At 37.0% G+C, this 13075-nt stretch overlaps 1 protein-coding gene and 1 long non-coding RNA gene across 2 annotated transcripts in view; both read right to left on the reverse strand.

Moving 5' to 3' along the window:
• The window catches only part of LOC124451330 (otoferlin-like), a 34883-nt gene that overhangs the window by 18420 nt on the left and 3388 nt on the right, over positions 1-13075 (reverse strand). The window contains 17 exon segments of the mRNA XM_047001944.1: positions 481-589; positions 855-974; positions 1328-1425; positions 2602-2631; positions 3328-3401; positions 3652-3695; positions 3911-3979; positions 4300-4350; positions 5233-5279; positions 5373-5461; positions 6527-6567; positions 6867-6917; positions 7057-7164; positions 7556-7609; positions 7905-7967; positions 8781-8973; positions 12290-12439. Coding sequence (XP_046857900.1) covers positions 481-589; positions 855-974; positions 1328-1425; positions 2602-2631; positions 3328-3401; positions 3652-3695; positions 3911-3979; positions 4300-4350; positions 5233-5279; positions 5373-5461; positions 6527-6567; positions 6867-6917; positions 7057-7164; positions 7556-7609; positions 7905-7967; positions 8781-8973; positions 12290-12439 — 1391 coding nt within the window.
• Positions 1535-2233, reverse strand: LOC124451339. Its single transcript, XR_006950418.1, has 2 exons — positions 2147-2233; positions 1535-2091 (listed from the first exon to the last, which is right to left on the reverse strand). It is a non-coding gene; the product is annotated as an uncharacterized LOC124451339 (long non-coding RNA).

The raw sequence follows: 13075 nt of genomic DNA on the forward strand, positions 1-13075 counted from the left end.
CTTTCGTGGTATTTTGCGTACAGAATACTAAGCTCAGTAAGTTGTAGCCACTGGAATGTTGTTCTCCTTTAACGTTGTCTTTCATTGATTTGACAGAACATTACAAAATCTTGAGGGGATCGGTAGGGTAGTAAAACAACAGGATCAGTGGGGATTGGTAGGGTAGTAAGACAACAGGATCAGTGGGGATCGGTAGGGTAGTGAAACTACAGGATCAGTGGCCGGGGTTAAAAAGAGGTCTACTCTCTGGTATCCCCTAACTTTTACATTGTTACCTTGTTGTATTTTCAAGGAATCAGTTGGAAAGTTTACTGGGATTTGGATATCTACCCTTTGGCATCCCCCCACGTTCATTTTTGTTATCTATACCCTTTGGCATCACCCCACGTTTATTGTTCATATCTACCCTCTGGCATCCCCCAAAGTCATTGTAGTTATCAGATTTAGAATATTTCAATCGATAAAAATGTGAAAACTCACCAATGGTCATTTCAAATTGAATATTTTTATCACCAACTTTTCTGTCGATCATCGATGCCTCGTAAAGACAGGCGAACAACTGAAATTGTTCCACTTTACCGGCAGCCGTCTGAAATATGAAAGGTATAGAATAGGATGATGAAATGAAACTCCGTAAATCTATCCTACATTGTACACACTTGTACACCAGTGAACTGTTCAACAAAGTATTAGTCCGCTTGCTTGCGGATGTAGATCGTCCAGATTAGTAGAGTCCTGAGAGAGGGACTGTTGTTGTTGATGTTGACTGACGTTTCGACAACCTTAGCACTAGTCATCTTCAGAGTCAAATGAAACATGTAGCGATACTCCCGGATTGAAACCAGTGATCTCACCTCAGAAATGGGTGCGGCTGCTACTACTTCGACTTGTTTGATTCCAGAGTCTGAAGCAGATTCACCCGTCTCTGCCTGTACGGCCATCAGCAAGCGACCACGGTAAGATACACCTTCACCCTAGGAAAGAAAAAGATCATTATAATATGCTCCATTGGTAGCGTTGAAAGCAGAATCCAAAATATCAGGGGGGTCAGAATAATAAAAGTCGGGGAGCATCGTGGCAACATAAGTGTATAAAATATGACATTGTACTGATAGAAAATGGATGTATTAAGATGTTCATGAGGTAAAGGGCATCCTCTATCATTTAAGGTGCCCAAAAATTGCACCCCCTCCCTCGCTTCGGACGCACTTTCAAACAACAACTATGTAGTTCGTATAGAATCGGTTGTACTTATACATGTACACGTGATTTTGCTTAAATCGTTGTCGTTAAAAAAAAAGCAGTTGACACAACAACACGTTCCTACCAGTCCATTGTTGAGATCGTTGTGCTCGTCAAAAAGTGAATAATCTCTTGTCGATCCGTAAAGATTTACCCAACACGGTCCAAAAGTCGGCATGAAACCTTAAAAATGAACAGAGTGGGTTGCTCGATCATGTATAAATCACGTGTTTATGTCATGTACCTTGCCTATAATGGGTTGCCTGATCAAGTATAAATCACGTATTTATGCCATGTACCTTGCCTATAATGGGTTGCCTGATCATGTATAAATCCCGTATTTATGCCATGTACTTTGCCTATAATGGGTTGCCTGATCATGTATAAATCACGTATTTATGCCATGTACCTTGCCTATAATGGGTTGCCTGATCATGTATAAATCACGTATTTATGCCATGTACCTTGCCTATAATGGGTTGTCTGATCATGTATAAATCCCGTATTTATGCCATGTACTTTGCCTATAATGGGTTGCCTGATCATGTATAAATCACGTATTTATGCCATGTACTTTACCTATAATGGGTTGCCTGATCATGTATAAATCACGTATTTATGCCATGTACCTTGCCTATAATGGGTTGCCTGATCATGTATAAATCACGTATTTATGCCATGTACCTTGCCTATAATGGGTTGCCTGATCATGTATAAATCCCGTATTTATGCCATGTACTTTGCCTATAATGGGTTTCCTGATCATGTATAAATCACGTATTTATGCCATGTACCTTGCCTATAATGGGTTGCCTGATCATGTATAAATCACGTATTTATGCCATGTACCTTGCCTATAATGGGTTGCCCGATCATGTATAAATCACGTGTTTATGCCATGTACCTTGCCTACATGCCTGAGTTTTTCATAAGTTTCGAAAACATTTTAATTGATATTATTAAAATGTTTTTCGTAAACAACTTAAGTTAATGTTTCTATGTCCTTACGTTTGAATGGACGTTTGAATTTTAATTAACAAAATATTGAACTTATCCTGATGAATTTGACGTCTACTTTACCGCATTAAATGATTCAAATTTTATGGACTAAGCTACACGCGTACGTAGGAAGACCAATAATTGCGCGTGGGGGGGGTAAGGGGGGGGGGGTGCTCATATTCATAAATGCATGTTAAATTCGTAGAATACCCCTCCCCTCCCCTCCCCCATCAATTATCGATTTTCCTACGTCCATGGATGAAACCACGAAACTTGTTCAGTCCTCAAGTCAACACAATAATAAAATGAATTTAATCATTTTTTTGAACCAATAAGAATCGTAGCAGTCACGATAATTACCAACATCAGCAGACGATGATTGTCGATCAGCTGTACAAACGTAATTTTCATGTGAAGAGCACGTGACGTTAAGGTTGCCAAAAAGGAAATGAATATAGAAATGAGAAAAGAGACAAAATGGTTGATTATACAACACAGAATGATAACATAAAATATCAAACTTTTGTGATGTAAAGTTGGTTTTAGATGTTACGAGATTCCGTTTCTTTTAAGGAAATCTGATATCTTCTATGGGATAATGAGCGGGAAAAATTTTCGCCAAAAAAGGTCAACTTTACAATAACTATTATCGACCATCTTTTCAAAATACCTTTTGCATGATATCAATAAAATTTGACATTTTAGCTGTGAAACACTTGTTTTAAAAGTTTTGCACGTTAAGTCAGCCGAGCTGAAGGTTAATTCATCGATAATAAAAAGCAAAAATTTCATGCAATTAAGTATCTAAGTCATTTGAAAAGTCGTGTTGAAGATTAATTCATCGATAATAAAGAGCGAAAAATTCAAGCAATCAAATATCTAAGTCATTTGAAAAGCCGTGTTGAAGATTAATTCATCGATAATAAAGAGCAAAAAATTCATGTAATCAAGTATCTAAGTCATTTGAAAAGTCGTGTTGACAAATTTAAACAGTGGATATCATTGTAATCGCAAGCAATGGTAAGCAATATTGAAAATGTATTAAACACAAACACCAGCGGTCAAAAGCATCCATAACACACTTACCGTTTGAGCCATCGTGTGATATGGCGGAGAGGTCGATGAAATGTGTCCCAATTACCTCATCTGATACAGAATCACTGTAACAAGAAAAAGACTGGAATCAATCTTAGCAAGAAAGTATAAAAAACCATTAATGTGTGCCTGCATCCCAACGTCATCGTACATGACGTCATCTTACATGACATGGTCGTACATTCATGTAGCTATGTGACAATTTATGTAAACATGTCTATGATAAAACATGCTTTTTTCAAATTCCTTTATGAAGACGCTAGTTAATTTTAAAATTAATCTACATGTATTACATACACAATGTGTCATTTGTACCTGTCTTTAAGCTGTACTCTGATTCGCCGACAAAGTGGTGGAAACTGTAGAGACAAGAAAACCCATGTTTATCACGAGAAAAAAAACAGAGATTCTGATTGGATGTTTAAGTCTGTTTGCAGTCGTCCGAACAAATCAACGAGATTCATAAACACTTCACCGTTTTTGAAAAGAAAACAGTTGTTGAAAGTGAACACATTTCTAACTACGATGAAGGAAGAAGATTTGTCAAATAACTACTTTGAATACGACCACTTACTAGTTCTGCAAACACAACTTGTTCATTCCATGCTGGTTCGTACGTATGCTTTTTTACCGACGTTTTTTGCTAGAAATAATAAATTCCAGTCTTGAAGTAAACACCAACAATAGATGTTAACTAAAATTGATCGAATGTTTGAGGAAAAAACATTCACATCGTCAAAATTGAGAGATGACACAAACGAAATGTTGGAAAAACGTTTTCCCCAATCATCACGCCTGTTTGGGGGAAGTTCTAAAGATCAAGCTGGTAAATTGTTGTTTGCACGAAATCCCTCAAATCGTAATTGCAGAAGATCAGGCATTTGACTGCATTGAGAAGATACAATGTACGGAGTTCTTTAAATTGTCATTTGAAAGTTTTTAAACGACAACCAGTCAACATACTTTATGTCCAGCAAAAGAAACCTCGACGTATGGATCGGCCAAATCTCGAACCTGTTGGAGAAAGAAAACCATTACACGTTAAGTGGTAACGTACAACGATAAAAAAACTTCCGTTTTGATGTTAATTTTCAACCGATTTCATAAGGACAACATGTTTCACTAGTTTTGGTGCTCAATGGATTTTAACACCACCACCACCACAAACAACTACCACCACCACCAACACCAACACCACAACAAACAACAACCACCACCACCATCACCACCCCAAACAACCACCACAAACAACCACCACCAACACCACCACCAACACCAACACCAACACCACCACCAAAAACAGCCACCACCACCACCAACACCAACATCACCACAAACAACCACCACCACTACCAACACCAACACCACAAACAACCACCACCACCACCAACACCGCCATCACCACAAACAACCACCACCAACACCAGCACCAACAACATAACCACCACCACAAACAACCACCATCAACACCAGCACCACCATCAACACCAGCACCAACACCAACACCACCACTACAAACAACTACCACCAGCACCAGCACCAACACGAACACCAACACCACAAACAACCAACACCAACACCAACACCACCACCACCAACCACAATCACCAACAGCAACACCAACATCACCACCACAAACAACCACCATCAACACCAACACCAACACCACAAACACCAACACCACCACCACAAACCGCCACTACCACTAACCACAACCACAAACAACACCACCTTAAGCCACCACCACAAACACCAACATCACAACCACCACCACTACCCGATAATTGCACATTCGAATACAAAACCATCTGAGCAAACTTTACCAGTGGTTAGACCGTCAAAGTTTAAAAAACGTCAAACTAAAATGATAAATTTAAAAAATATGAGCATACATACCTCGCCCGTAAATGCTTTTTTCACGTTTGCCATCAATCCAGAGTTCACTAAGTATTGAAAAAAAAGAGAAATTTATTTTAAACTAATGTTTTTAATGGAAGCTGCAATTAAAGGTAAGAAAAGGAAGATTATTTAAATACTTTTTGGTAATCCATCCGCTCTATAAATCTTCACAATAAATTGTGCCTTCTGCCTTTCGGGAGAAACGCCTTTCGGTAATAAAAGATTCCTGAAACATAAATTGTATCACTTCAAACTAAAGAAAATGGAAAGTTGTTGAAGGGCAGTAGTGACACATACATGTTTGTATGGGGTTCAAACCATATACTTTAGTGACACATACGTGAGCAATCTACTGTTGTCTGGGTTTAATTCACAAAAGTATAGATGTCACTGCTACAATATAGCTCATACATGTTTCAGTCAAAAGCGTGACGAGCATTTTCAAAAACAACGAGCTGATCAGTGATGCCTTTCTGCAAGAAAAGTCTCGGGTGCGCCCCCTCCCCCTCCCCCCGGGGAAAAATTCTCAAATGGTATTACGTAATGTGGACAATTAATATAACAGTATTATAGGCTATGAAATTGTACAGTAAGACTAAGTAAAAATAAAACTTCTCACTTTAAAGGCAATTCCATGCGTGTCTTCATTGACACTTTAAAATTGAAAGAAATTACTAAACGTACATTCATTAACAAAAAATTTTTAAAAAGGTAATAACAATTTTTATTACGCATGGTTCGCTCATCTGTGCGTGGATATTGCGCGTGACGCTCGAGAATTTTTTTTAGAAAATTCTTCAAGCCTTTACTACAAAAATTGAAAGTGCGTTAGCGAAATGCTTGCGAACCGATGGATAGATAATTAGCTCTATGATTTGATTACGATCGACGGGCCTTAATCTTCCTGATGTCATGCAAGTTATCTTAACAAATGTTGACATACATCTTCACTGCATTTATACGAGATATCGTATATCTAGCCCACAACAGCCTGAGGCCCTCGTAACTTAGGCTAGGATGACGATGCAACCCCCCTTGGAAAATCTGCATCCCTCCTGTCAAACGAGCATTGATCCACCCTTGAAAATTCTGTCTTGTTTAATTAGTATTGACATTATAGCACTTCTTTTATAAATACAGTTCGGCTCAAAGAGAGTTCTTGACGTTTCACTCACTGACAGTAATGTTTTGCATAATTATTTTTGAAATAATTATTTTACATAGTTATTTTTAGAATACATTATTCCTATAATTATTTCGCAACAATCATCTTAGATAAATGAAAACTCACCCTTCTATATCTTCGTCGTTCTCTTTGATGGCTGGTGCTTCCTAGGATGAAGCGAATATAACATCAGCGAAAAAAGATAAATTTCGAACATTATTATCAATTCGACACGAAGTTCAAACGCAATGAAACACTACAGTCATTCTGCTAATCAAAGTTTTGACTATCTCGAGATGGAGTAGAACGGATCCGTTTAGAATGGCATTGAATCGTAATAATAATGATGTATACCTTTATAATATCTACTAAAGTCATTCTGCTAATCAAAGTTTTGACTATCTCAAGATGGAGTAGAACGGATCCGTTTAGAATGGCATTGAATCGTAATAATAATGATGTATACCTTTATAATATCTCCCTTACCAAGAACAGCAATATCGACTTTCAAATACCCCTGTAGACAAAAAAACATAAATACGAGCCGATAAGCATTCCAGTTTAGTTGTCAGCGGTCTTTCGAACATAGGACTGATAGTAAATACATGACAGATAAACATTCAAGGACTATATGATGCTACTTGAAATCATATTACCTTCACGCCAGCCCCAGATGCTCCGAGCGTTTCCTCAGGATCCGTAAGAATAGCCCAACGACGACAAAATCTGTGGTCGACCTGAGCGTACACTGTGGCAACATCCAACTACAGAAAAACACGCAAATAAAAAACACGCAAAGGAAAAACACGCAAAGGAAAGACACGCAAGGAAAAACTAGTTAATGATTACAAAACAGACGCAATCATCAACACCGTTGACAAAGTAACAGCTCACGTTTGCTTTCGCCAGAAAACACTCAATTCACATGAGGTAAATAAATATTTTATATGCTTGGTCATAAATTTTCCTCATTCAGACTAAGGTTAGCGAGGGTTGAATTTTAGACCAACTTTTCTAACTAACAGACATCAAAACGTCCTCTCATCAAAAACCGTAGTTTAAGGCTTAACAACTCTGAGACAAGAGTTGCCGAGCTTTAACGATCGCTGTGAAATTAGGTCTTAAAAATAGTCTTTATAGGCTAATAAAACCTGCCTTAAAAGAACCAATCAGAGCTCCCTGGGATACCAAATTTCTTCCGGTAAAAACCTGTGTAAAGAAAATCACAGGAGAAAAAGTGAAATAAGATTCACAATTGTGCGCAAATGATTTCTTGAATTTTTGAGTAGAATTTCACCAAACACTTGGGGAAAGTGCAGGTCAATACTAGATTCACCTCAAGTTAACGTCAGCATCTAATGGGAACTAGTTAGAAATGCAGCTGGCTTGTGTATTGGACGAAATGTAGGCACCATAACGATGCAGCTACTCTCGTATGAAACACAATGTAGACTTACCATTGACGAAACGTCATGTAATATTTTTGTGAATGGAAAGATTATACCTGAAGGTTAATGATTTTGTCGAAGAGAACAGATTTAGGCATCTTGAAGTCAAACACTAAGAACTGTTCAAAGAAGAAACAAGCAAAACATATCAAGTTATGTAAGACATGAACTATACTGACGTCTACAGTGTGGCGTAATGGGAAACAAGATTTTTTTCCTTCAAAGCGTGCAGTTTACACTTAAACATTGGACGAATTTAAGTTGACAGATGAAACAAATCCGAAAGGGGTTTGGCACAACATGGGTTCCAAATCACTTACTATTTTATTTAGTTTTAAAAGTGAGTCTACTGATTATCAACTTCGTGGTGTTAAAAGAGCCCTAAGTTTACCCGAGCCAAGAACAAATAGCATGAAAAAAAGCCTCGCATTTAATGGTCCACAAATCTGGAACTCATTACTTATTGATCTCAGAGAATCATGCTCTCTAAAGTCTTTTCAAAAAAGAATCGCTGCTCACTTTCCCAAATAATGTCGTGATATTTAAATGTAAACACTTTCCTAACTTTGTAGTCTATAGAATGCAATTTAATGTTTTAGGAACTGTACTTTGTTAATTTAGTATTCTTGTTAGAATTCATTTCTGTTAAATTTGCGCACGCCCCATGTGGAAAACAACTCCCTTGTTGACAATGGTTAGCGTGTTGAAATAAAATTATTCATTCATTCAAATAAATCACTTAACCGAAAATATGTCAAGTTTAAGTTTCAATGCAAAGGTTACTGCAATAATTCAGATAATCCAATGACTCGATTAATCAAATTTTTCGGTTAATCAAATAATCCCGTTGATCCAACAATCCTATCTCAGAAATTGCTACGAAAAAAGCAAAAGTTGAGACTCGGAACTTAACACCACAAAACTATCTTTACCTCATCCCAAAAAGGGCAATTTGTTTGCTCCTTCACAGCAGTATTTTTCTTTTGATTACCAACAGTCACAGTACACACAGGATTGAGTTGAGTACCAGCCAACTGACGACATTCCAGGATTCGTATCTGAACCTGATAATCCAAATCCTTCACCGATACTTTCTTTCGTTCTCTGACACGAGGATGACATTGACTGTAGGGATAAATATGAATGATTTGAGCCTGAAGCAACGTTGCATGTTTTTTTGAATGTAAATCATGCAGGTCTGTCGAGTGCTGAGAAGGACTATTGACGTTGAACAACATCGCAGTGGTAGGCATCTTCAGTGTGAAGATGGCCACCCTTACCAACACCAACAGTCCTTGTCATGATTGCAAAAACCAGGACGATCTACATCTACAAGAATGTAACTGCATAAAACATCGAACGATTTATTTTTAATGCCAGTAAAATCAACTTCACGTCTTTCTGTCTTGTAAGCAAATTTATAGATACTTCGTGTCACGTGACTAAAAAATGGATGACGTTTATTGGTTATATTGTTATCATCTTATCAGTGGCAAAGCCAGCTCTATCTTTTTTGTACAAGACAAAAAAAGTGAATCTACATTGAATACATTCAACAAGTGCCGTATGCGATCATCAGGAGGGGCGGGCACAGGATTTCATGCAGGCAAGAGATGTTCATTAGGAAATGTTGTAATACAATATCATTTTCATCAAGTTGTTGCCAAATTGGCCTAACTCAAGCTGGCGTGCAAACCTCCGCACCTTTCCCGCTCTGGATCCACATCTCAGCAGTATCATTGATCTGCAGTTTCTTCACTTGTTCTGAAAACAAACTAACCACTGAACAACCAACTTCTACCCTCTGTGTCTCATTGAAAGATTCTTCAATTTCTTCACATGTACTGAACAAATACTAAAGACTGAACAACAAACTTCTACCCTCTATGTATCATTGAAAGATTCTTCAATTTCTTCACATATACTGAACAAATACTAAAGACTGAACAACCAACTTCTACCCTCTATGTCTCATTGAAAGATTCTTCAATTTCTTCACATGTACTGAACAAATACTAAAGACTGAACAACAAACTTCTACCCTCTGTGTATCATTGAAAGATTCTTCAATTTCTTCACATGTACTGAACAAATACTAAAGACTGAACAACAAACTTCAACCCTCTGTGCATCATTGAAAGATTCTTCAATTTCTTCACATGTACTGAACAAATACTAAAGACAGAACAACCAACTTCTACCCTCTGTGCATCATTGAAAGATTCTTCAATTTCTTCACATGTACTGAACAAATAATAAAGACTGAACAACAAACTTCTACCCTCTATGTATCATTGAAAGATTCTTCAATTTCTTCACATGTACTGAACAAATACTAAAGACAGAACAACCAACTTCTACCCTCTGTGCATCATTGAAAGATTCTTCAATTTCTTCACATGTACTGAACAAATAATAAAGACTGAACAACCAACTTCTACCCTCTGTGCATCATTGAAAGATTCTTCAATTTCTTCACATGTACTGAACAAATACTAAAGACTGAACAACAAACTTCAACCCTCTGTGCATCATTGAAAGATTCTTCAATTTCTTCACATGTACTGAACAAATAATAAAGACTGAACAACAAACTTCTACCCTCTATGTATCATTGAAAGATTCTTCAATTTCTTCACATGTACTGAACAAATACTAAAGACAGAACAACCAACTTCTACCCTCTGTGCATCATTGAAAGATTCTTCAATTTCTTCACATGTACTGAACAAATAATAAAGACTGAACAACAAACTTCTACCCTCTATGTATCATTGAAAGATTCTTCAATTTCTTCACATGTACTGAACAAATACTAAAGACTGAACAACAAACTTCTACCCTCTGTGCATCATTGAAAGATTCTTCAATTTCTTCACATGTACTGAACAAATACTAAAGACTGAACAACAAACTTCAACCCTCTGTGCATCATTGAAAGATTCTTCAATTTCTTCAAATGTACTGAACAAATACTAAAGACAGAACAACCAACTTCTACCCTCTGTGCATCATTGAAAGATTCTTCAATTTCTTCACTTGTACTGAACAAATACTAAAGACAGAACAACCAACTTCAACCCTCTGTGTATCATTGAAAGATTCTTCAATTTCTTCACTTGTACTGAACAAATACTAAAGACAGAACAACAAACTTCTACCCTCTGTGCATCATTCAAAGATTCTTCAATTTCTTCACATGTACTGAACAAATACTAAAGACTGAACAACAAACTTCTACCCTCTGTGCAACAGTGAAAGATTCTTCAATTTCTTCACTTGTACTGAACAAATACTAAAGACAGAACAACCAACTTCTACCCTCTGTGCATCATTCAAAGATTCTTCAATTTCTTCACATGTACTGAACAAATACTAAAGACTGAACAACAAACTTCAACCCTCTGTGCAACAGTGAAAGATTCTTCAATTTCTTCACATGTACTGAACAAATACTAAAGACTGAACAACCAACTTCTACCCTCTGTGCATCATTGAAAGATTCTTCAATTTCTTCACATGTACTGAAGAAATACTAAAGATTGAACAACAAACTTCTACCCTCTGTGTATCATTCAAAGATTCTTCAATTTCTTCACATATACTGAACAAATACTAAAGACTGAACAACAAACTTCAACCCTCTGTGTATCATTGAAAGATTCTTCAATTTCTTCACATGTACTGAACAAATACTAAAGACAGAACAACCAACTTCTACCCTCTGTGTATCATTCAAAGATTCTTCAATTTCTTCACATATACTGAACAAATACTAAAGACTGAACAACAAACTTCAACCCTCTGTGCATCATTGAAAGATTCTTCAATTTCTTCACATGTACTGAACAAATACTAAAGACTGAACAACAAACTTCAACCCTCTGTGCAACAGTGAAAGATTCTTCAATTTCTTCACATGTACTGAACAAATACTAAAGACTGAACAACAAACTTCAACCCTCTGTGTATCATTCAAAGATTCTTCAATTTCTTCACATATACTGAACAAATACTAAAGACTGGACAACAAACTTCAACCCTCTGTGCATCATTGAAAGATTCTTCAATTTCTTCACATGTACTGAACAAATACTAAAGATTGAACAACAAACTTCTACCCTCTGTGTATCATTCAAAGATTCTTCAATTTCTTCACATGTACTGAACAAATACTAAAGACTGAACAACAAACTTCTACCCTCTGTGCATCATTGAAAGATTCTTCAATTTCTTCACATGTACTGAACAAATACTAAAGACTGAACAACCAACTTCAACCCTCTGTGTATCATTCAAAGATTCTTCAATTTCTTCACATGTACTGAACAAATACTAAAGACTGAACAACAAACTTCAACCCTCTGTGTATCATTGAAAGATTCTTCAATTTCTTCACATATACTGAACAAATACTAAAGACTGAACAACAGAATCTTACCCTTTCACTTCACTTGCATCGAAAGATTCCCTTGCGATATTTTGTTCTGATCTCCACTTTTTCTCAAAAGGTGCAATGATAGATAAAGCACCAGCGGTCGAAGTTCGGCTTCTTATGGCGGGTGAGGAGTCTTTCTTTCTTTTAAATGGACTGTAAAAAACACACACGAACATTCGATGGCCATTCCATAAAAATATCAACACGGGAACCCCACCTTCGGGTCGTCATGCCGATAATACAGACACCTTTTTGTCCGACGAGAAACACTCGTGTTGCTAATTACAGTAATACGATGGTTGCCTCGATTTCTATTGTTCTAGTAAGACGAATCAATAACGTATTTAACAAATTGGAGTTCACCCATTGAAATTCAACTGTCTTATTGAAGGCAATGCGACCTTGCACGTCGTCTGTACTGTACTGGTAGTATTACCAGCAATACCGAATTTTGAGTTTTACATATGTAAGAAAAATCACCGCAAATTATTCCCCAAAACACAAAACCATTCAATTCACACACCATCGTTGACAGTGTGTGAAGGAAGCACCGACTAAAGCATTTCGCCAATCATAGTATCACAGAGTAAAATCATGGTAATTCTCAGAGATGGAAAGTAAAGGAAAGTCTCAGTAGGTTAGCAAAAGTCCTTTCGAGTACATTTAATCGCTAAGTAACCTCGCCACCATGGTTCTACTTACAATAACTTACTAATATTACCAGGTAAATAAAGCTGCCTGGCTTAAACTGCCAAGTCTTGACCCCTCTGACAATGTGCCCGACTCTAA

The sequence above is a fragment of the Xenia sp. Carnegie-2017 genome, unplaced genomic scaffold (assembly GCF_021976095.1).
Source record: "Xenia sp. Carnegie-2017 unplaced genomic scaffold, XeniaSp_v1 HiC_scaffold_24, whole genome shotgun sequence".
NCBI classification, from domain to species: Eukaryota; Metazoa; Cnidaria; class Anthozoa; order Malacalcyonacea; family Xeniidae; genus Xenia; species Xenia sp. Carnegie-2017.